Source organism: Cibotium barometz, chromosome 7, assembly GCF_041138505.1.
Source record: "Cibotium barometz isolate CiBa-2024 chromosome 7, ASM4113850v1, whole genome shotgun sequence".
Taxonomy (NCBI): Eukaryota; Viridiplantae; Streptophyta; class Polypodiopsida; order Cyatheales; family Cibotiaceae; genus Cibotium; species Cibotium barometz.
The window spans coordinates 16,055,098-16,077,126 of NC_141052.1; the positions used below are offsets into that span (position 1 = coordinate 16,055,098).

The 22,029-nt window shown below is 45.6% G+C and overlaps 1 protein-coding gene across 6 annotated transcripts in view; it reads left to right on the forward strand.

Moving 5' to 3' along the window:
* The first annotated feature begins 216 nt into the window (after window positions 1-216).
* The window catches only part of LOC147636742 (protein ESMERALDA 1-like), a 76,254-nt gene continuing 54,441 nt past the window's right edge, over window positions 217-22,029 (forward strand). For 4 of the 6 annotated variants that reach the window (XR_015266199.1, XR_015266200.1, XM_086800246.1 and 1 more), the window contains exon 1: window positions 218-1,184. Coding sequence is in view for 4 of the 6 variants with exons in the window: in XM_086800246.1 (XP_086656372.1) it covers window positions 804-1,184 (381 nt within the window). In the remaining 2 variants the exon portion in view is untranslated. Of the gene's footprint in view, window positions 1,185-22,029 lie in introns of all 6 variants that reach the window. The other 2 variants (XM_086800249.1, XM_086800248.1) reach the window with 2 other exon arrangements.

A 22,029-nucleotide genomic window follows, 5' to 3' on the forward strand; every position in this document is an offset into this window, starting at 1 on the left:
CTCACATCAACCTCTCACTTCTTGGATAAAAAGCTATTTGTTATCACCTTCTTATTTTAATGTAAATTTCCGCTTTCACCAAAAAAACAAAATATAGATTTAATTAGTGAAAAAACATAAATTATTTCCACGGGACGAGACAATTATATTATATAGCGCAAATTAGATCACGCCGCAAAAAATTAAGTAATTTACTGGATAAAGGAAATCACCAAATAAACCCAATTGGAATGTTCTTTGACGTCCGGTCTCACTGCCATTTGCCAGAACCTCCTTCCGATCCTCAATAGCCAGAATCCTAACTGCTAGGGTTTTGCGTTCTGCTGTTCTGTCGGATCGCCATACCCAGACCTCTAAAGCTTTTCTCTGCTAGGTTTCTCCTGCAGCATGGCCTGCAGGCTGCTCTGTGGATCGTCATTGCCAGGCCTTGTAAGTTTCTGCACGAAAGCTCCAGCGTTTTTCTTCTCGCAGCACAAGTAGGTGGTTTCTGTATCTGCAGAGTGGAATCGCCCCTCGGAAGGCAGGTTTTGCTCTCTCTCTGCACAGGAAGGCGTTTCCCGTGTCTGCACAGTTGAATCGCAATAGCCAGACCTCGGAAGAGATATTTTTTCAGTTGCAGAAGAAAGCGTTTCTTGTCACTGCACTCTTAGTATCGATCTCGGAAGCTGGTTTTCTGTGAGCTTCTTGCCAAGTGCTTCTCTGGCGGTTTGCACCATCGATATTTTTCACCTGTCTGGGCATGCTCACCTTGCCCTAGTTTCCCCTGATGCTGCAGCACCTTCGCCTTCATCGGGGCGAGCCCTATGCATGCATACACACGGTTGCCATCGGGACAGCACAGCCTTCCATCTCCTTCTTCTCCCGCTTCCCCCGGTCTTTCTTCTCCCAGGCTACGCTATGGGCGGACAAAGAGCGGCCGCATGCAGAGTATTGTCCAGCCCCTCCCACCCCGGACCTTCCTGCAGCGCTTCGCATGCCTCCTTCTGTCCATACTGTTGAGGCGCCATGGATTCTTCCTTTTGGCCCCCCTCATTTACATCTCGGGCATGCTCGTGTACATGGGCACCATCTCGCCGGACACTCCCATAGTGGTGAATGCCACCCCGCCAGGATCAGTTTATCGCAGCCCGGAGGTTTACCAACGTCTGTGGCCGGCAATGCAGAAAGCCAACAGCACTTACGGGGTAAATGCTCTCTTCCCTCAAAGCATTTATGCGTGGCAATTAGTTCATGTGTTTGTGCTATAATAAATGAAGTTGCCTCATTTATATTCAGCTAATAATATCATCATGCCTTAGGCAATATATGCATCTACTGAGTTTCTGAAAGCTTTCGACAAATCTTACTCTCATTGATAAAACATTACTGAAGAGGTCTATCATGCATGATTGTGAAATTGAGTTTTTAAGTATTATTATCTCCATGGATGTCTCACAGGCTTATGTACCCAAGTCAGTGGAAAAGAGTTCCACCCTGTTTAGTGTATCTGATACTGAAGCCAGTATATACAACAATTTTATAGTTATAATCTGAACGCTAGAGTTTGATCTTTAAATGGGGACCCTAGCTTAGCATATAGTTTGGGATGTACACTTCACCAAAGTGAAGTGTAAGGTCCTCCATGACCAAGCTCTGGAACTTTTCGACATGGAACCACGTAGGAGAAAGGCTTAAGGATCACCTCCTAGTTATAGGTGCCGTCGCGCGGTGAAGCATCCTCGATGGGCCATGCTCAACGATGTTACACCAGACGATCGTAATAACTTATGAGCCTAGGTTTCACTTATATAGGCCACTGGGCTTTATAATCAGCCCCAGTGCTTTTATAAGCTTTTAACCATAGTTGTCATGGTACGAAAATACGATACCGTACGGGAATTTTTGGTACGATATGAAATTTTGGGATACTGTACGATAAAATAAGGTTTAAAAAATAAAATAAAATAAAGAACACCTACAAACATAGACATTTTCAATTTGGAAGGGTAGACTCTAGAGAAGTTGTTTCAAACCAAAATTTTATTAAAAAGAAGTTTGAAGTGACAAACAAAAGTACATAAGCATAGAAGTGCGATGCATGCTAGGCGCAAGTACAAAAAAAGTGAGTAAAAAAAGAGGGCCAAGGCCCAAGGAGAGACTAGACAAAGCCATCATTATCAGAGCTCTCGTTGAAACAATCCTCATGAAAAGAGGACACATCGATGGCCTTGTCGAAATCGCCATCGCTAAGGAGGTTGCCCTCATCATCGAACTCAGGCTCTCTAAGCTCATGTTGGAAGCCAAAGGGAGCATCCTCATCTGCAAGAGTGACTGCGGAGCTACCAGAACGACGCCACACATAGGTATGCACCAGTTGCTCCATATATCTCTCTCTCTTGCACTCATGGCTCAGCACACTCTAGTGCTTGTTTGCTTCCGCTCTGTGCACTCATTCATGGTATCATTGCTCCCGGTTCAGTGAAGATTGTGCATTCTTTTGAGATTGAGCCCAAGCTCTTGTGATGGCTGCCCCGACTACACTTCATATGTTCTCTGAGTTTGCAAAGTTGGATGGTTCCAACTACACTTTGTGGAAGGTGAAATCAGCCCTGCGTGGCGTGGATCTCTGGGATTGGCTTGTTACACTTGCCAATGCCACCCCTCCCACTCTTGCTTCCGGTGGTGTGACTCAGGCATAGATTGATATTTGGCAGGCAAATGATCGTTGTGTTTTCTCTTTTCTGATGTTAAATTGTCAGGATTCTGCTCTCTCTCATGTGCGTACCACAGACGCTGCACATGAAGTTTGGAAGGCATTTGCAGATCTTTATGAGATTAAGTCTCCGGGACGGATTTTGGCTTTGGAAAAGCAGCTTATGAACTTGTCAATTTCTGCCTTTCCATCTTTATTTGCTTTCATCTCTAAGATGAAAGATCTCTGGGACGAGCTTACTGTTTATGGCAAGGATATCTCTACAGAGGATATGGCTATTCGGCTTCTCTCCAAGCTTCTAGAGAGGTTTGATGCTTATTTTCAGTCTCTTGTTTCTTCTCCTCATTCTGTTCCACTTACTTGGGAGAAAGTTCTCCCCTCCATTATGCAGATTGAGTCTTGCTTTGAGGAGCGGACTGGCACCTCTGGTATTTCTGATGGAGCTTTGGGTGCACGAGATAAAGGGAAGAATCAACAAAAGAAAGGGAAAGGGGGTTCTGACAAGAACTCCAAGGATAACGACAAGGATAAAGACAGACAAAAGCAGATCTTCTAAAAACAAGGACATTGAGTGTCATTATTGTGGCAAGAAGGGTCATAAATCGTCCCAATGTCAAAAGTCCATGATCCTGGAAAGTGGTTCGAACCCAACTCGGAAGAGGCAGTGGAACCTCCTCCTTTGATTACAAAACTCTCCCAAGGCATCCATGTGCCGCTGTAACCCTTGTTGTGTATCCGAGACAAGTACTAGATTGTCTATGTAAAGCATCAAAGCTACATATAGATCTGCCAAAGATGAACCACTGTCCCTCCCTCCGTCCACAAAATCTGCTAGCTCATCAATGTATAATCCAAACAAGATCGGAGATAATGGACATCCTTGCTTAACACCAATAGTGCTAGCAAGCTCCTCTGATAATCCGCTTGGGCATGGCACACAACCCACAACTCTCTCATACAAAGCAATAATCCCCCATATCATCTTTGATGGTACCCCAAGTGTCTACAATCTTTGCATAAGTCTGTCGCGAGGCACAATATCAAATGCCTTGCAGAAATTCACAAAGCAACAATATAATCTACGTCTCTGTGCCTTCGCCTCCTCTATGAGGCTCTTGAGTGTGAAGATATGATCAAGAGTGGAGTGGTTTTGGTGGAAACTAGCGTGCTCGGTAGCTATGAATCCCGAGATCTCTGCCAATTTACTGAGCTCATGCCCAATGACCGACCCATAAAGTTTGGCCAATGTGTGGCCTACCATCACAGTCCTGTAGCTGCCAAGATCCATAGGGTCGCCAGCCTTGTGGATGGGGGCAATAGTGTGTGAAGTCCATGCGGGCGGGAACCCCTCTACGGTAGCCCTGTTAAAGAGAGATGCTATAAATGGCGCCACCGTCTCAGCTTCATATGAAAAATGCTCACCTCTAGGGCCTGTGTGGTCCTCTGCGCGTCTGTGCTGGAGTCGGCATATAGCACTCTCCACCATACCTGTTGTAAAGAAAGTAGAGTGGGTGGGCCGAGGCTCTGAAGGATAGGGTATAGGCAGCTGATCTGGCACATCATATAGTGACTGAGCATACGTATGCCAGATCTCGGGGTCAGAGATAGGGGTGCATGAGCGGTGTTCCCGTAGCCTCTGTGAAGCCTCAACTGAATCGTTGCTCAAAAATGAGACGAGAGAGAGAGAGAGAGAGAGAGAGAGAGAGAGAGAGAGAGAGAGAGAGAGAGAGAGAGAGAGACATGTGGAAGCTTTAGGGGAGATCGGTAACTTCAATGCTTAGAAATCAGTACGCTTGTCGCGACGAATTAACGCACAAAACTGAATGTAGATGTGCAGAAAAATAAAGAGAGAGAGAAGGAGAAGAGGACACAGTATTGGGTCCCGAATACCCTCTGTAGGGTCCCCACCACGAATGGTGTATTTGCTTTTATTAGAATGATGCAAAACTGAAAAAAAGACTGAACCTGAACCTTCTTGGCTGAGGAGAATCCTCTGCCCTTGACCTTCAATCCTTCACCCCTTTGCGTTAGTGTAACATGCGGAAGCTTCGGGGGAGATTGGTAACTTCAATGCTCAAAAATCAGCACACTTTTCGCGACAGAATTAATGCACAAAACTAAATGAAGATGTGCAAAAAATAGGGAGAGAGAGAGGGAGAAAGGGCCCCCACCACGGATGGTGTATTTGCTTTATTAGAATGATGTAAATCTGAAAAGAAAATACAGAAACTTGACCCTTCTTGGCTGAGAAATGTCACATGCACTCTGCACTCAGTGCATGGTGACAAGATGGCTCATCGTCAGAAGTGCAATAGTTGTACAGTTTTAGAACCCAATAGGATGATATTTGTCGTACGCCGTGACCCCATTGTACATCCTCAGTCAAGGATAAGTCAGGCATGAGCTACGTAGGTCATTCCTCAGCCTTAGCGAGTCAGTCAGTCAGTCAAGTCCCTTAACCCACTTGGAGAGAATCATTCATGCATGTAGAGTCAGTAGAAGCCTTAGGGTTTGCATCAGAAAGCACTCTGCATCCTGCATAATATGCATTCATATGCCTGTGCATCATTTAGAACATCCCCAAAGCCTTAGGGAATTTACTGGGATTTATCTGGTATTTTTCCCATATTTATTAGTATTTATTTGGCATTATTTGCATTATTGGGCATTTATAAATATAAACTTTATTAAATGACCAACCTCCAGTTAGTATAAATAGGCTTGCATAGAGCTTGTTTTCTCATTCAGTCTTCATTGTGCTAAGAGCTCTTCTCCTCAGCCCTAGGAGCACCCTTGCTTTCAGCCCTAGACTAATCCAGCCCTAGAGCCCATAAGCTTGCTTCTCCAGCCCCTTGAGAAACCATAGCTTCAGTTAGCCCTAGGCGCCTGCCTTCAGCATCCATTCAGCCCAGATTCAGCATCCAAATCAGCCCAGTTCAACACCAGCAAACAGTACAACTTCTCTGCGTTTTTGACCAGCCGTACAGCAGCTTCTCTGCGTTTTCTGTCCAGCCGTACAGCAGCAGTCTGCAGCCTCTGTTTCTCATCCGTTTCAGTCCAACAGCATCTCTACAGGATTGCGTTTCTGTCCACAGCAGTTTCCAGCCCTGAAGATTCAGTCTACAGCAGTTTCCAGCCCCGAATCTGCTGTTTGCATCAGTGTCCAGCCTTCTATGCATCATCCACACATGCAGCAGTCATCTGGTGAAGGTAACACAGCATTCATAAGTGTTTTCAGCATTCTAACATAGTGTAGAACAGTCCACCTTCTTCTTCTCTCAGCCTCAGGTGTGCAGCCCTTCCTCATGCCCTTGGGAAGAGTGCATAGGCTCGAGATCAAGTCATCGAGGTGTTTCTACAGTAGTGTACAGATCAGCCACTCTTCGATCCTCCGAGATCTTGCGTTTGGCTTATCTACAGTCCACAGTCATTCTCTCCAAAGAAATAAAGCAAATACTATCTCGTTATCGGGATAGGGGGCCCTTCAGTGGGTAATTCGGGACCCAATCTGGTGTACAGTTCTCATATCTCTCTCTCTCTACTCTTTAAAGTTTGAAGTATTGAAATGGATTGCTAAACTCACGAAACTCAGGATACAGAAGACGGTGTGAGCATTTGTGTGACAGGATCTTCCAATACAAAGACTTCCGCTGCATATCACAAGAAATCTTTGCCCTTGACCTGCAGTCCTTCACCCCTTTGCATTAGCAAGCCCTTGGCTGTCCTGGCCCTTTGGTTGCTTGAGCACTTGGTGAATTATGGGATAACTCAATGGATTATGCGCTCACCTATTTATACTATCTACTAACAGCAGGCGGCCAGCTTTAATCCAGGCGGCCACCAATAATCCTGTCCCACGATCGAATATTAGCATTAAATGCTAGAAAATTCAATAAAAGCTGCGCTTTTCTTCCCTTGTTGGCTGGGCTTTATGTGCATGATTCCTTAGGGGCTAGGCATAGTCTTTAGGCTGTTTGGGGACTGGGCAGCCTGTTGGGCTGCCCCTGCCCTTACAGCCATAACTAGGCTGTACAGCCTGTATGCTTCCCCTAGTCTGCCCCTAGGGCTGTCCCACAGCCCCTTCATGGCTGGTGGGTTCAACCAGGGCCTTCCTGGCCCTCATGGGGGTGGTTTTACACTATCCCCATGCCCACACAAAGACTCGGGGTAGTCCTATGGGCTGGCCCCTTTTCCTAAAAGCAAACCCTAACTACCTACACAATGATATGGCATCCAGTACCATACCAGATACACAGAATCACTGACATCATTCCAGAGGGAGACTCACAGCGCGGACTGGCACTGTTTCATGTGCAGGACAGTGCACACCTGACCTTGGACTCCTGTGCAGGACAATGCACACCTAACCTCGGACGACTGGGATGGATTCTTGGCTGACTCGTCCCGGACTGGGCTCACATGGGACTAGTTTACCATCCCAGGTCGCGCACCTTTTGTATAGATATGTCTACGTGGCATCCAAGTGCGGGATGCACGTGACAGTTAGCTTCTCCTTGGCTGTCTTGGTCCTTTGATTGGCTTCAGCACTTGGTGAAATATGAGATGATTGGACTGAATTATGCCTTGGGTATTTATACCCTCTACTGTATGCTGGTCGGGTATAAATCCAGGCGGCTGTTTTAAAAGCCTCACGATTGCATTAAATAATATTTAATGCTGAAACAACACTGCGCATCACACCTATGGCTCCTATGCGCATGGCCTCTGGCAGTGGTTCGGCATCCAGTGTTGTACTAGATACACAGAACCACTGACATTCCAGAGGGAGACTCACAGCGCGGATTGGCACTGTTTCATGTGGAGGACAATGCACACCTGACCTTGGACGCATGTGCAGGACAATGCACACCTGACCTGGGACGATTGGAGTGGAACCGTGGCTGACTCGTCCCGGACTGGGCTCACATGGGACCAATTTTCCACCCCAGGTCCTGCACCTTCTGCACAGATATGTCTACGTATTATCCAAGTGCGGGATGCACGTGACATCCCCTTGTGCTTAACTAGACGGAAGCTGCATAGCCTCCAAATAATCCGTCAATAACGCCGGATAGTCGTCGAAAAACTCTTTGTCAAGCCATACCGCTTCGTGGGTCCCTCGGTCCCGAAACTTTGTGAGGAATTGTCTTTGCCTTCGGCCTGAGCCGTGCTTGAAGCGGTGCAAAAGGATCTGTTCTGGAACCATAACTTCAGCTTCATCAATGATATCTGGTTGCGCCTCGTCTTTAACTTTTGAAGGGATCAGACTTGCATATGGTTTTAACCAACTGACGTGGAACACATCGTGCATAGTCCAACTTGGAGGTAGCTTCAACTTCATTGAAACCTCGTTAATCTTTCTCTGGATGTGAAAAGGTTCGAAGCTCCTGAATGACAACTTTGGGCATCGCTTACCCACTTGTTTCAACCTTTTCTTCATAATCCGAAGATACACCCAATCACCTTCCGAAAATTTCATATCCCTTCGGTCTTTATTGGCCTGTCGAGTGTAGGCCTCTTGCGCTTTAGCCAACCTGTCTTTTACTGACTCTAAAATCTCCTGGTAAGACTCCGTGAATCTGCTCGCTTCAGGTACTGAGGACGAGGTCCTGGTCAATAGCGACTAGAATGGTCTCCCTAACATTGCCTCATATGGAGTCCTGCCAATAGCTGAAGAAAAAGAATCATTCAAAACAGCTTGAACCAACGGCCAATAGCTGAAGAAAAAGAATCATTCAAAACAGCTTGAACTAACGGCAAATATGATTTCCACTTACCTTGCTGATCGTGGACGTAACACTTCAGCACATCAAAGGCTAACTAGTTGTAGATTTCTGTTTAGCCGTCCGTCTGTGGGTGAAATGCACTGGAAAAATTCAATTTAGTACCAAAGTTATTAAACAATGTTCTCCAAAAATGACTGGTAAACTTGGCATCTCGGTTTGACACTATGGTCCTAGGGATCCCGCCTATCAGGTACCAATGCCGAATGAACAAATGGGCAACATCTTCGGCGGTCACATTGGCCCTGCATGGAATAAGCATAACAAATTTGCTAAATCTATCAACTATAGTTAAGCACTGAGTATTATGCTTACCCGGATTGGGAGGCAGATTCGTGACAAAATCCATCGAAATATCTTGGAAAGGTCCCTCGGGAATTGGCAAGGGCTGTAACAACCCTATCTTCTTTCCATGAGGAGCTTTCACCTCTTGACAAATATCACAGTGTTAGTGTTATACATATGAAAACACATCTCGCCTCATTTTTGGCCAATAATATTGCCGTTCCAACTTCTCCAAAGTTGAATTCATGCCCCTGTGACCACCAGTAATGGCGTCATGGGGGTCATGGAGAAGAGCTGCCCTGAACGACTTCATGACACATAGTTGGCCTTTGTAGAAAAGCGAACCATCGCGTATCAAAAAGTGGCATGGTCCTGTGGCATCCAATGCCTGTTCCCATTGTGTACCGAATTCCTCGGAATCCGCGTACGTGTGCTTTATGTCGTCTAGTCCCGTATCAACAAGGTCGAGTCTAGTGGTCTGAATAAAAGTTACTTGTTCCATCCTGCTCAGAGCATTAGCCACTAGATTGGTCTTTCTTGGAAGGTACTCAATCATGTGCTGGAATATCTGGCTTCAGCGGTGCTGTCGGTCACTCCACTGTGCCCTTGGCATTGTCTGAATCCACCGTAATGCTTGATGGTCAGGGCGAACCTCAAAGTCACGGCCATAAAGAAAATGTTTCCAATGTTTCAAGGCCTGTATAACTACGAGGAGTTCACGATCGTAGATTGAGTAATTCTTTTCTGCGGGCAGTAACTTACAAGACATGTAAGCTATTGGATTACCATTTTGTTGTAATGCATCTCCAATGGCGATGTTACTCGCATCCGTGATCACCTGAAATGGCTCGTCCCATCATCCATGAGACAAGTGCTAAACAAGGCGCTTCTGATAAAGCCACCTTGAGGTTCTTGAATGCCTCCAACACTCGTGGAGTCATTCGAATCCATTGCCTTCTTGTCTTGACACCCTTTAGTAGATCGGTGCGATTCGTCAAGAGGTCAAAATGTGGGTGGAGTATGCCTGGCATATATCCACAAAGGATTTGATGTCATAAGCAGTTTGAGATACTTCCCAATTGACAATCTCGGCCACCTTAGCCGGATCAAGTCGAATGCCTTCTGCACTAATTATATATCCAAGGTAATGAACCTCGAACTAATAAAATTTCAACTTTTTCTCATTGATGTAGAGCTTGTTGCTTTCCAACAACTTCAGGACTTTCTCCACATCAATGTCATGCTGCTCAACCGTAGCTGAAAATACTAGTATGTCGTCCAGAAATATGAACACACACTTTCCAATTAATTCTCGGAACACACGCATCATCATGCGGTTGAATGTGGTTGGGGCGTTCGTCAAGCCAAAAGGCATGACCACAAACAAATTCATAGTGGGCCCGTTCCGTACGGAAGGCTGTCTTGGGGATGTCCCCCTCCACAATCCTCACCTGGTGGTACCCACTCTTTAAATCGAGTTTCGAGAACACCTTAGTCTCATTCAGTCTCTCAAGAATATAATCTATTTGAGGCATCGAGAATCTACTCTTGATAGTCAGCTTATTGCGTGCACGATAATCGACACACAAATGAGAAGACTCATCTTTCTTCTTGACAAACAGGATCGGTGCTGCAAATGGCGACACGTTGGGGCGGATGAAGCCAGATTGCAACAATTCTCGGAGTTGGCGGCCCAACTCCGATTCCATTGCCTTGGAAAGGCGATATGGAAACTTGCTCGGGGGCTCTGAGCTTGGGAGGAGATCGATATTGTGGTTCTCCGGTCTGGACGGGGGGAGCTGGGGAGGGAGATTGTTCCGAAGAAAAATCTTTTGGAACTTTTCATGGAGAGCCAAATACTTCTCGGAAGCACTGGCCACCGTCTGGGCAGTCTGGATGTATATCATCGCACACTGTGCGCCTTTCCTGATTGCTCGTTTAGCCTGCAAGTGTCTTATGAGCGGAAAGTTCGGAATTCTTGGCTCACACTTAATGGTCACTGGGGCGTTTGACACATTTCGACTAATCTGGAAAGTGTGCTTGTCCCACTTGACATCCGGAAGGAACTTGTGAAACCACTGAATGTCCAATATCATGTCTGCCCCTCCTACAAGAGGGGCAACCATAAAATCATGCACAAATTCTATGCCCTGAATAACTAATTTAGCACCTAGAGCTTCATACTTGATGCTCGTTGTCATGCCTGTGCTAAAACCCTCAACTTGCTTGTCCATCAAAGTCAGGATGAAACGGGCACGTCGAGCGGCCTGTTCCGTTGTAAACGCTCCCTACAAGAGGCCTACAAATCGGAAGACAAAATACACATTTTTAGATCACTTAACTAATACCAACAATGGACATTATTAGCAACATCAAAACTGAAAGAAAATGACCAAGAACACTTGACACCATTATTGGGGCCGGAAAGGGCCTTCCCCCTCTCAATATAGTTTGTATTTCTTGGAGTATTTATATGTACAAGTGTTCACGGGCCTCATGGCCAAATTCCTCCATAACATGGAGTGAGAACAACGGAAATACAATAAGATTTTGTTGATGAAGAATCAACTGTCGTAGTAGACCAAATCACAAGTAGTCTCCCACCTTCACTGGGTGAACACCTGCCCTCACTGGTCTTCCGGGACCGTGCACCAACAGGCACGCCCGTACTAACGCCTGGCAAGGTGAAGCACTGCGGAGGGAGAAATACTTGGTGCTCCTAGGTTAGCCTTGCTCCCTGTTTTTCCTCATACCCACATGACCTTCACTGGCTCCTCTAAAGGTGAGGACGCGGTCAGGGAAGTCGTGGGAAAAATCACTATCCCGGCGGCCTTCCATGGTGAAGGCAGCTGGGGGTGATGCTTGCCTACGCGAAGCTTGTAAAAACAACATTTAACTTTAATTTTTATCCGAATTTGAAATAAAATATAGAAACAAATACCTTGGCAAAGATTTTAATTCAAATCTCAGCAGAGAAGATCATTCCCTTTTTGTTGTACTCCTAGTAGGTGCAAACAGTAGGTACAAATAGGGCAGGTACAAACAACCGGTACAAAGGGGACAATCAATAGGTACAGTCGTGGTAATTGCATATTAGTAATAATCATGTGTTGTAGGGCTGTAAACAGGTAATCAGTAGGCGGGTACAGGTGTTGCAGCCAGATACAGTGTTGACAGGTGGGTACAACTGTTGCAGCCAGGTACAAGTGTTGGCAACCACGTACAGTGCTGGCAGGCGGGTACAATTGCTGCAGCCAGGTACATGTATTGATAGCCGGGTACAATTGTTGCAGCCAGGTAGAGGTGTTGGTAGCCAGGTATAGGTATTGAGAGTCAGGAACGGTTGCTACAAGCGGGTACTGATGCTATAGCAAGGTACAAAAATTGCAGGCGAGTAGGGGGACAGCTGGCAGGTGCAAAAACAACAGCCAAAAATCAACTCGTCAGCAGAAAGCACACCCACGGTACACTGGGGGCGTCCCCGTCTAGTGTACTGGCACGTCATAGCAAGCAAACACACGAAAACAAATCATGCGAAAACAGGTTTATGCATACAAACATAAATGCATGTGCACATGTAATGGACGAAATCTCCTTTTCATGAAACTTGTGCAAGGATTTCTTGTCGGGCACAAAATTGGCGCGATAGAAAGGTGAAGTCCTGTTTTTCCCATGGAGTGACAGTCCCATAGGCAAAACAAACATCCTGGCACGGCCCTTCGTATGGAGTGACAATCCCATAGACAAGGTTGGCACAAATATCAGTCCTCCAATGGAGTGACAATCCCATGGATAAGACGCAATCCTGGTCATACACGGGTGGCAGCAAACAGGCTCCCGTCCATATGGCACAATACTGGTCACACAAGGGTGACACAAAAGTGGTTCCTATCCATGTGACACAAGATCACTGACCCTTTCACATGGGGCACTAGTCTGGCCACATGTGAACATGGTACAAATCTGGCCGTTCTATGGAGTGACAATCCCATAGAAGTGGCTCCAGACGGAGATGGACCAAATGGTGACATCCCCCCCGGGCTTCTAAACAGTTGACCTCAATTGAAAAGCCTTAAGATATGCTTGCAAAAGCTGTGGGTAGTCAACGAAATAATCCTCATCTATGCACTTTGCATCAAGGGGTAAATAGTTTTTGTAATCCTTATCTATGCACTTTGCATCAAGGGGTAAATAGTTTTTGAATTTCACAAGGTATCTCCTGGAAAGCTTCCCATGTGGTCGCTTTCTCTCTTTGTGAAATACAATCTGCTTTGGCTGGAGGATCTCCTCAAGCTCATCAATCTCGGGCGGATCTTCTGTGACAGGCTCTTCTGGATTTGGCCCCACATACTTCTGCAAAAGACTCACGTGAAAAGCATTGTGAATCTTCCAATGACTAGGTAAAGCAAGCATGTAGGACACTTCATTGATCTTGTCAACCACTTTGAAGGGTGCATAATATCGAGTAGAAAGCTTTGGATATGTCTCTCTCATCCTGGCCTCTTCCGAAGCCTAGCTTTCTCAAATTTCAGCAATACCAATCACCTTCCTTGACTTGCATGTCCCTTCTATGCTTGTCGGCAGCCCTCTTATGCTTGTCTTGTGACCTTGCAATGGCTGTCCGCACCTGAGTAAAGGCTACATCCAAGTCACGCACATACTCATTGGCTACAAAAATCTCATCCTTTGTATGAAGGTGGGTGGCAAGACCACTATGCCATAAATAATCTCAAACGGGGCCTTTCCCGTGGAACAAAACTTTGCAAGCATGTGGGGGAGCCTCACCCCCACATGCTTGCAAAGTTTGGTGATTTTCAACAGACAATATGGTGATGGTGATTTTCAACAAACAATATGATAGCGAAAGTGTTAAAAAATCAAAAAACCATGAACATCAACTAAAATGCAATGATCCTGTGAGATCCCTCTGTCCCCTCCGCGCACCGGACTCCCGGTAGCTGTCAGCGGAAGCAGCCCCTCATGTGCAGGGCAGGGTTGCAAACTCTACAAGTGGAAGATACTTCTCCCAAGCACCTTTTTGATCTGCCACAACACTTCAACAAATCCAATACAGCAGAATTTGCAGCCTCACTTTGACCATCTGTTTGGGAGTGATAAGCAGATGAGAACTCAAGCTTAGTGCCCATGTTATCAAAGAAAGTCCTCCAAAAGAGGCTCGTAGTCCTGGGATCTCTATCCCCAATAATGGACTTAGGCATACCATGATGCTTGAAGATGTGAGCAAGGAAAAGCTTCACCATATGATCAACTTTAATGGTTTTCTTGATGGGCAAGAAGTGAGCTTGCTTGCTAAACCTGTCAACTATGGTCCAAATAGCATCATTCCCATACTGGGATCTAGGCAAATCCATAATGAAGTCCATAGTAATACTTTCCCATGGCTGCAAGGGAATAGGCAATGGCTGAAGCAAACCTGGAGGCTTTTGCCTATCAAATTTCACTTTTTGGCAAGTAATACATGCGCGTACATATGCCTCAATGTCTTTACGCATGCTTGGCCAAAAGAAATATCTTTCTATCATGCGTGTGGTAGGTAAAATACCTCTATGACCAACATAAGGTGGAGTATGACATTCCTCCATAACCTATGGACGCAAATCCTTCACCACACGTAAGCAGTTATCCTTCATAAGATAACCCTCTTTGATCACATAAGAGGCATGCGAGTGACCAGCCATCAAATCAGTCCATATATGGGAAAAATCAGCATCCAAATGATACAAATCATGCATGGAAGATAAGTCCCCATGAGAGGCCACTGAAAGTGCAGTTATATAAGGCTTCTTGGACAAAGCATTTGCCACTAAGTTCTTCTTTCCCGTAGTGTGCACAATCTGAAAATGAAACATGAAAAGAAAGTTTGCCATTCTCATTTGCTTCTCCGAAAGCTTTGTTTGAGATAGAAAATATCAAGCTTTGGTGATCTGTCTTGACTACAAATTCAGTCCCAAGAAGATAATGCTTCCATATTTTTAAGGCATGAATTACAACCGAGAGCTCTTTTTCATAAATGTCCATATGGATCTCGGCATCATGCAATCGACTGCTTTCATAAGCAAGTGCATGACCCACTTGATTTAGGACTGTCCCTATACAAATCCCACATGCATCACATTCCACCGTGAATGGCTTTTGCAAGTCGGGAACAATCAACACGGGCCCACAAATGATAGCATTTTTGAGTTGCAAGAAGGCATCTTTCTCATTCGAAGTCCATTTGAAGGTCGCTTTCTTCTTTGTAAGATCATGCAATGGCGAGGCAATCTTGGCAAAATGCTTGATGGATCGCCTATAGTATGAACATAACCCAAGAAAGCTACGCACTTGATGTACATTTTGCAACTCTTGCTAATTTCGAATGGTTTCAATTTTAGCATGATCCATTCTTACATCCTCTTTGGATACGATCTGCCCCAAATAGTGTATCTCTGAGAGATTTTCTTATCATTTATGAAGAGTTTATGCTTTCGCAACTCTTCAAAGACTGTAGCCAAATGAGTCTTACGCTCCTTCTCATTCTTGGAGAAAACCAAGATCTCATCAAAGAATACACCTGTGAACTTACGATGGGGTCGAAATATCCTGTCCATCATACGGTTGAATGTTGCTGGGGCATTGGTAAGGCCAAAAGGCATTACCAAGAATTCATACAATCCAAAAGCTGTCCTGAATGCGGTCTTATGGACATCCTGAGGTACCACATGAATCTGGTGGTAACCACTCTTCAAATCTATACGGTTGAAATAAGCCGAACCATCAAGCTTATCCAAGATGTCATCTATGCGTGGGATTGGAAACTTGTTCTTGATGGTGAGCTTGTTTAGAGCTCGATAATCCACGCACATGCGGAAAGATCCATCCTTCTTTTGCACAAGAAGTACGGGAGAACAAAAGGGCGAGGAGCTTGGTTGAACCTAATCCTTTTCTAAGAGGAGCTTGGTTGAACCTAATCCTTTTCTAAGAGGTCAGTAACCTGCTTCATAATCTCCTCTTGTTGTGTGGCACTCAAATGATATGCGGGTTTGTTACTACCTGGCACAAGATCTATGTGATGATCCTCGGGCCTCTCAGGTGGTAGTTCTCTTGGCAATGCATCGGCAAAACAATCTTTATATGCATTAAGAAAACTCAGTCTATCTTGAGTCAATACATCCACATTCACATTACTTTGTTCAATTTTGTCACGAACAAAAACCAAGTACACAGAAAGACTCTTTTTCATTGCCTTATTAATTTGGATGTAAGAAACAACTAGGATGGAATCCTCTTCCTTGTTAGCATCAATGACATGCATGTAGCCTCTATGCATAAAGGTGATCCTGTTGGTTTTATATTCTTTGCGGGGCTCAAGCCGATGATGCCAAGGCTTGCCAAGTTATACATCACATCCATTGAGTGGGGCAATCAAGAAATGCTCATGATCCAAACAACCCTATATATGAATGCGCAAATTTCCAATAAGAGGCGTGACCTGCACCTCTTTGCCAACAAAAGCTGCCTCTGCTTTAATTTGGGGTCCCATGTCCCCAATCTCTATGCCCAAGGCGGCTGCCATCTGTGTAGAGATAAAATTATATGTTGCATAATCATCAAACATGAATAAGGCGGGCTGATCCTTGATTTGTCCCCAAGCTTTGCATACCACTCTCTCTTTGCCATCATGGTCAGTGGTACCCTGCACATCGGGTATGGCATGCACATTTGCCTTTGGTGGCTTGTCTTCATGCTTTTGCTTGAGGGTGGGGCATTGCCTAAACATTTGCTCTTTACTACCACAAGAAAAGCATTTCCCCTCTTTGGCATATTGCTCCCTTTGCTCAGGGGTCAAGCCAAACTTGTTCTTCTTTGGTGCAATGTCTTTGGATGGGGTTCTTTCAGCGTTACCACCCCTTTGGGCTTCCCGAAAGCTCTTTTTAGGTGGCTGTCCACCTTTTTGCAGGTTTGGGATAGTTCTCTCTTTGCCCTTAGAACCTCCGCGATCCTGCTTAATTTTAAGCATCAATTGCTCCGTAGCAAGAGCAGATGCTATGAGTTGCTGAAGAGTGTGTTTCGGGTGCAATTCAATGCCCGAACGATAAAACTTCCTCTTCCTTTCATCTTCGGAGAGTTGCATAAAGGGAGTTACCTCAAGCAACACTTTCCAAAACTTATTTACGTACTGCCGCACACTTTCATTGTCGTTTTGCTCAAGTCTATCCCACTTTTGGGTGAGAGTTTGCTCCGCATTAGGAGGCAAAAATTTGGGCATAAAATCTGTCCTTGAACTCTTTTCAAGTGCAAATGGGATCTTTGGTGGTCTTTTCAGTTTTCCACCAATGGACAACTGTCCCCTTCAAGAACATGCTTGCATGACGAATTTTGGACTTCTGAGTGAAGTCCTCATCACTAAAAGCAATGTCAAACTGTGCCACAAAAGCTAGCACCTTAGAGGCATCATACTCTCCATGAAAGGCATCAAATTTCACGGACTTGTCCCCTGCCTTGAATTCCTTGAGCTTTTTTGAATGTGATACATGTTCTTCTCTCTTTCTTTTCCCCTTATTCAACGGGGCAGCCCGCTTTGCATGGGCTTCATGGGCAACCAAAGATGTTTCAAGAGTCACGGTGGCATGTGCATTATGAATATGTGGCCCAGATGCGTGTGACCTCCCCAAATGATGCAATGTCTCACCACGAGACACTCAATGGGCAAAGTCTTTTGGCTTGCATGCCGACCACTCTCTCCATGATATACATTCTTTGAATCCACAAGGCCATCATGTCGCCCACTAGCTCCAACATGCACATACTTGTTGCCTCCTGTCCCATGAGGAGAAGATGCATGGCGAGAAGTGACTGATACCTCTTCCTTGTGTATAAAAGACCTCAACCGTTGAGATGCTGGGTCTCCCTGCTTCAAACGAGGTGGATTCTTAAATACTAACTCTCCATCCTCTCCTTCCTTTAGATCACCCTTGCGGATGAGGTAGGAGAGTGCCAAATCGCTTGGCTTCTTGCCCACTTCACAAGCCATGGACTCGAAGGTCGTATCTACCATAGCATCAGCTTTCCTTGCTTCAATGACACTTTGTGCATGGGGATCTTCATGCAAAAATTTCAGTTCTTGCTCCTTTGCCTGCAAAAGCTTCTTCATGTGCTCCAATTTAGCCCTCAATGCATTGGGCTCATCCTCATGCATAGGCTCTTTTCCACGGGATGGTTGTCCCATGAATGCACTGTCATAACTTCTCTCAAGAGGCCTTGTGCCTTCCAAGCAATGCATCGGAATCGCGAGAAGCACCATCATTGGGGCCGGAAAGGGCCGGCCCCCCTCTCAATACAGTTTGTATTTCTTGGAGTATTTATATGTACAAGTGTTCACAGGCCTCATGGCCAGATTTCTCCATCACATGGAGTGAGAACAACTGAAATACAATAAGATTTTGTTGATGAAGAATCAACTGTCGTAGTAGACCAAATCACAGGCAGCCTCCCACCTTCACTGGGTGAACACCTGCCCTCACTGGTCTTCCGGGACCGTACACCAACAGGCACGCCCGTACTAACGCATGGCAAGGTGAAGCACCGCAGAGGGAGAAATACCCGGTGCTTCCAGGTTGTTTTTCCTCATATCCACATGACCTTCACTAGCTCCTCTAAAGGTGAGGGCGCGGTCAGGGAAATCATGGAAAAAATCACTATCCTAGTGGCCTTCCATGGTGAAGGCAACTGGGGGTGATGCACGCCTACACAAAGCTTGTAAAAGCAACATTTAACTTTAATTTTTATCTGAATTTGAAATAAAATATAGAAACAAATACCTGGCAAAGATTTTAATTCAAATCTCAGCAGAGAAGATTATTCCCTTTTTATTGTACTCCTAGTGGGTGCAAACAACAGGTACAAACAGAGCAGTCAACCGGTACAAAGGGGACAATCAACATGTACAGTCGTGGTAATTGCAAATTAGTAATAATCATGTGTTGTAGGGCTGTAAACAGGTAATCGGCAGGCGGGTAGAGGTGTTGCAGCTAGGTACAATTGTTGCAGCCGGGTACAGTGCTGGTAGGCGGGTACAACTGCTGCAGCTGGGTACAGTGCTGGCAGGCAGGTACAATTGCTGCAGGCAGGTACAGGTATTGATAGTCGGGACAGTTTTGCTGCAGCGAGGTACAGGTGCTGGTAGCCAGGTGCAGGTATTGATAGCCGGGTACAGTTGCTGCAGTCGGGTACTGATGCTGTAGCAAGGTACAAAAACTGCAGGCGAGTAGAAGGACAGTTGGCGGGTGCAAAAACAGTAGTCAAAAATCAACTACTTTCCCCTAATTTTGTAGTTGCCTCCCTTTCATCAACCACCCCCCTCAATACCTTCCATGTGTGGGGAAAGAAACGTTGCCCATGCAATAGATGTTTTAAATATTATTAAATCTTACTCAAAGGTTAGCTCATGGGCACCCACACTAGAAAGTGTCCGAACAATATTTTAAATGTGTGAACATCCAACCCTATAAACATTAAAGTTTACATTACTTCATGGATTTTACGTTTGAAAAGGCCAAAAGGGGCAATACTTATCAACTGTTCACACGCCACAACAACTTGTCAGCAGACAGCACACCCACGGTACATTGGGGGCGTCCTCGTCCAGTGTATTGGCACGTCATAGCAGGCAAACACACGAAAACAAATCATGCGAAAACAAGTTTATGCATACAAACATAAATGCATGTGCACATGTAATGGACGAAATCTCCCTTTCATGAAACTTGTGCAAGGATTTCTTGTCGGGCACAAAACTGGCGCAACAGAAATGTGAAGTCCTGGTTTTCCTATGGAGTGATAGTCCCATAGGCAAAAAACACATCCTGGCACGACCCTTCCTATGGAGTGACAATCCCATAGACAAGGTCGGCACAAATATCAGTTCTACCATGGAGTGACAATCCCATGGATAAGACGCAATCTTGGTGATACAAGGGTGGCAGCAAAGAGGCTCCTGTCCATATGGCACAATACTAGTCACACATGGGTGGCACAAAACTGGTTCACGTCCATGTGACACAAGATACTGACCCTTTCACATGGGGCACTGGTCTGGCCACATGCGAACATGGTACAAATCTGGCCGTTCTATGGAGTGACAATCCCATAGAAGTGGCTCCAGAAATGGAGATGGACCAAATGGTGACATCCGTGATGCCGCTGTCAAACAAGATAATGACTTTCTGGCCACCTATGTAGCCAAAGGTCTCGAGCAATTCGTTGCGCTTATACTCCTGGTCATGGGCGTCCTGCTTATCTTCGAGCTCCTGGCTAATGATTGCTCCAATTGCAACATTGGGATTTGAAGAACTAGGGAGAGCCACTGGGGTCTGTGTGGGAGGTGGGCTCACCACGAAAGCTGTGGAGGCTGAGGCAGCGGTCTTTGGAGCGTAGTCTTCTAGGACACTCCTGAGAAGTGTGTCCTTTTGTATGACAAAAGAAACACCTACCCTCCTTGTATTGAGCAATCTCCTCAGCACTCAATTTGCCACCAGTCTTACCTGCCTCCGCTTTCTGGTCTGGAGCAGTGTTGCCAGACGTTTCAGAAACGTTTCATAAAAGGTAAGAAACGGGTACAAAAAGGTTTCATACAAAATAGAAAAAACATGTATATTTTTAACTTGAAATATACAAAAGAAAAAAGTGTTGACATAACTTATAAGAGACCACATTGAATTCATTTCAATAAAAACAAAATACATGTAAGATATGATGATATCACAAATCACGTGGGTGATCACTGATGACTAAACAGAAATCAAAAGGATCACCACGTGGGTGATGAGTCATGACTCAAAATCCAAGATCAAAATAAATAACATGTCCAAAGTTTAAACTAAATAACATGTCCAAATAAAATGATACTGGCAGCTGCTAGCTACTATCTGCATCCTCATGCTCATCCTCATCTGCATCTTCTACCTATGCAGCCTCACTCTCAAGGTCACTGCCGGTAGCCGAGTCCTCAAATGCCTCATCCTCTAGAGGTGCAGGTGCACCACTAGTACTAGCCTCTCGAGAAGATCGTGTAGTGCGAGCCGGAGCTATGATCTCCTCATAGAGCATAGAATAGATGTCTCTCCCCTCTTGAGGAATGTCGGGAATCTCCTTGCACTTCATGATATCAATCTTATCTGGATTCACTTGGCGAGGCTCAATGGGATGACCCTTTTGTTCTAGCAATCGGAGATTGCAATGACAAAAGACAAGCCTCTCCAATTGTGTTGAGGAGAGTCTATTTCTCCAATTGTGCTGAGGAGAGTCTATTGTTGGCCCTGCAAGTGCGACACAGAACATAAACTAATCTCATTATATGATTCATGATTTTAACTGTCATCTTGGCCAACAATAGAGCAAGGGAAAGAGAAGGTAGATAGCCTTAGAAGTCAGGCCTCAATAGAGCAAGGGTGGACCGTGGAAGATATGCCATAAATATTGATGGAAGAGAAAAAAGTGTGCTGCTTTGTGAGTTGTGCAGAGAAAACCAACATAAAGCAAAACATGACATTACCCCTTTGGAAGACCTTTACAAGGCCCAAGGACACCAAGGAGCAGGCGGGCTGACACGAGCGATGGAAGGCTGGCACACAAATCGGCGAAGTCACAGGCGGCCGCCACTGGAAAACGTGAACGAAGTGCGCCGTACGCTTCACGAAACGATTCGTTTTTTAAGGTTTTTAAAATATGCATGATGAAAAAAACGCGTTTCGTACAGTACAAAACGTTTCGAAACGTTTCGTACGTTTCGAACCTGTACAAAACGCGTTTCTATGCAACTGTGGTCTGGAGTAAGCTTGGGCGCATTGGTTGAGTTTTTGGAGCGAGAGGCTCCCGTGCTCTGTCCTGGGGAAGACCCCGTTTGGTTTTGGCCTTTTCCCCCGAGGTGGTAACCTTGAGAGTAGCCGGCTGGGAAGTCTTGTGCTTGCCACCATTGTGCTTCATTTCAGCACTCTGCGTGTTAGATCTCCTTAGCACCGCTACGGGTGCTACTACAGGAGGGGACGGCCTCTGGCTCACCACCCAGCCGCAGAGGAAGGATGAGGATTGCCCCTCATTCCCCAGGCTATATAGTGTGTGGCCTGCCATCCACACTAGCGTGGCCGCCCATGACTCCGCATGGGCGTCCTCTCCCACTGAACCTCGGATGGCCACGTCCTCGGCCATCCGGTCTGTCGTCGGTCACAGGCGTTACAGCCTACGTGACATTACTCCCCCCTTAAGAAGAGT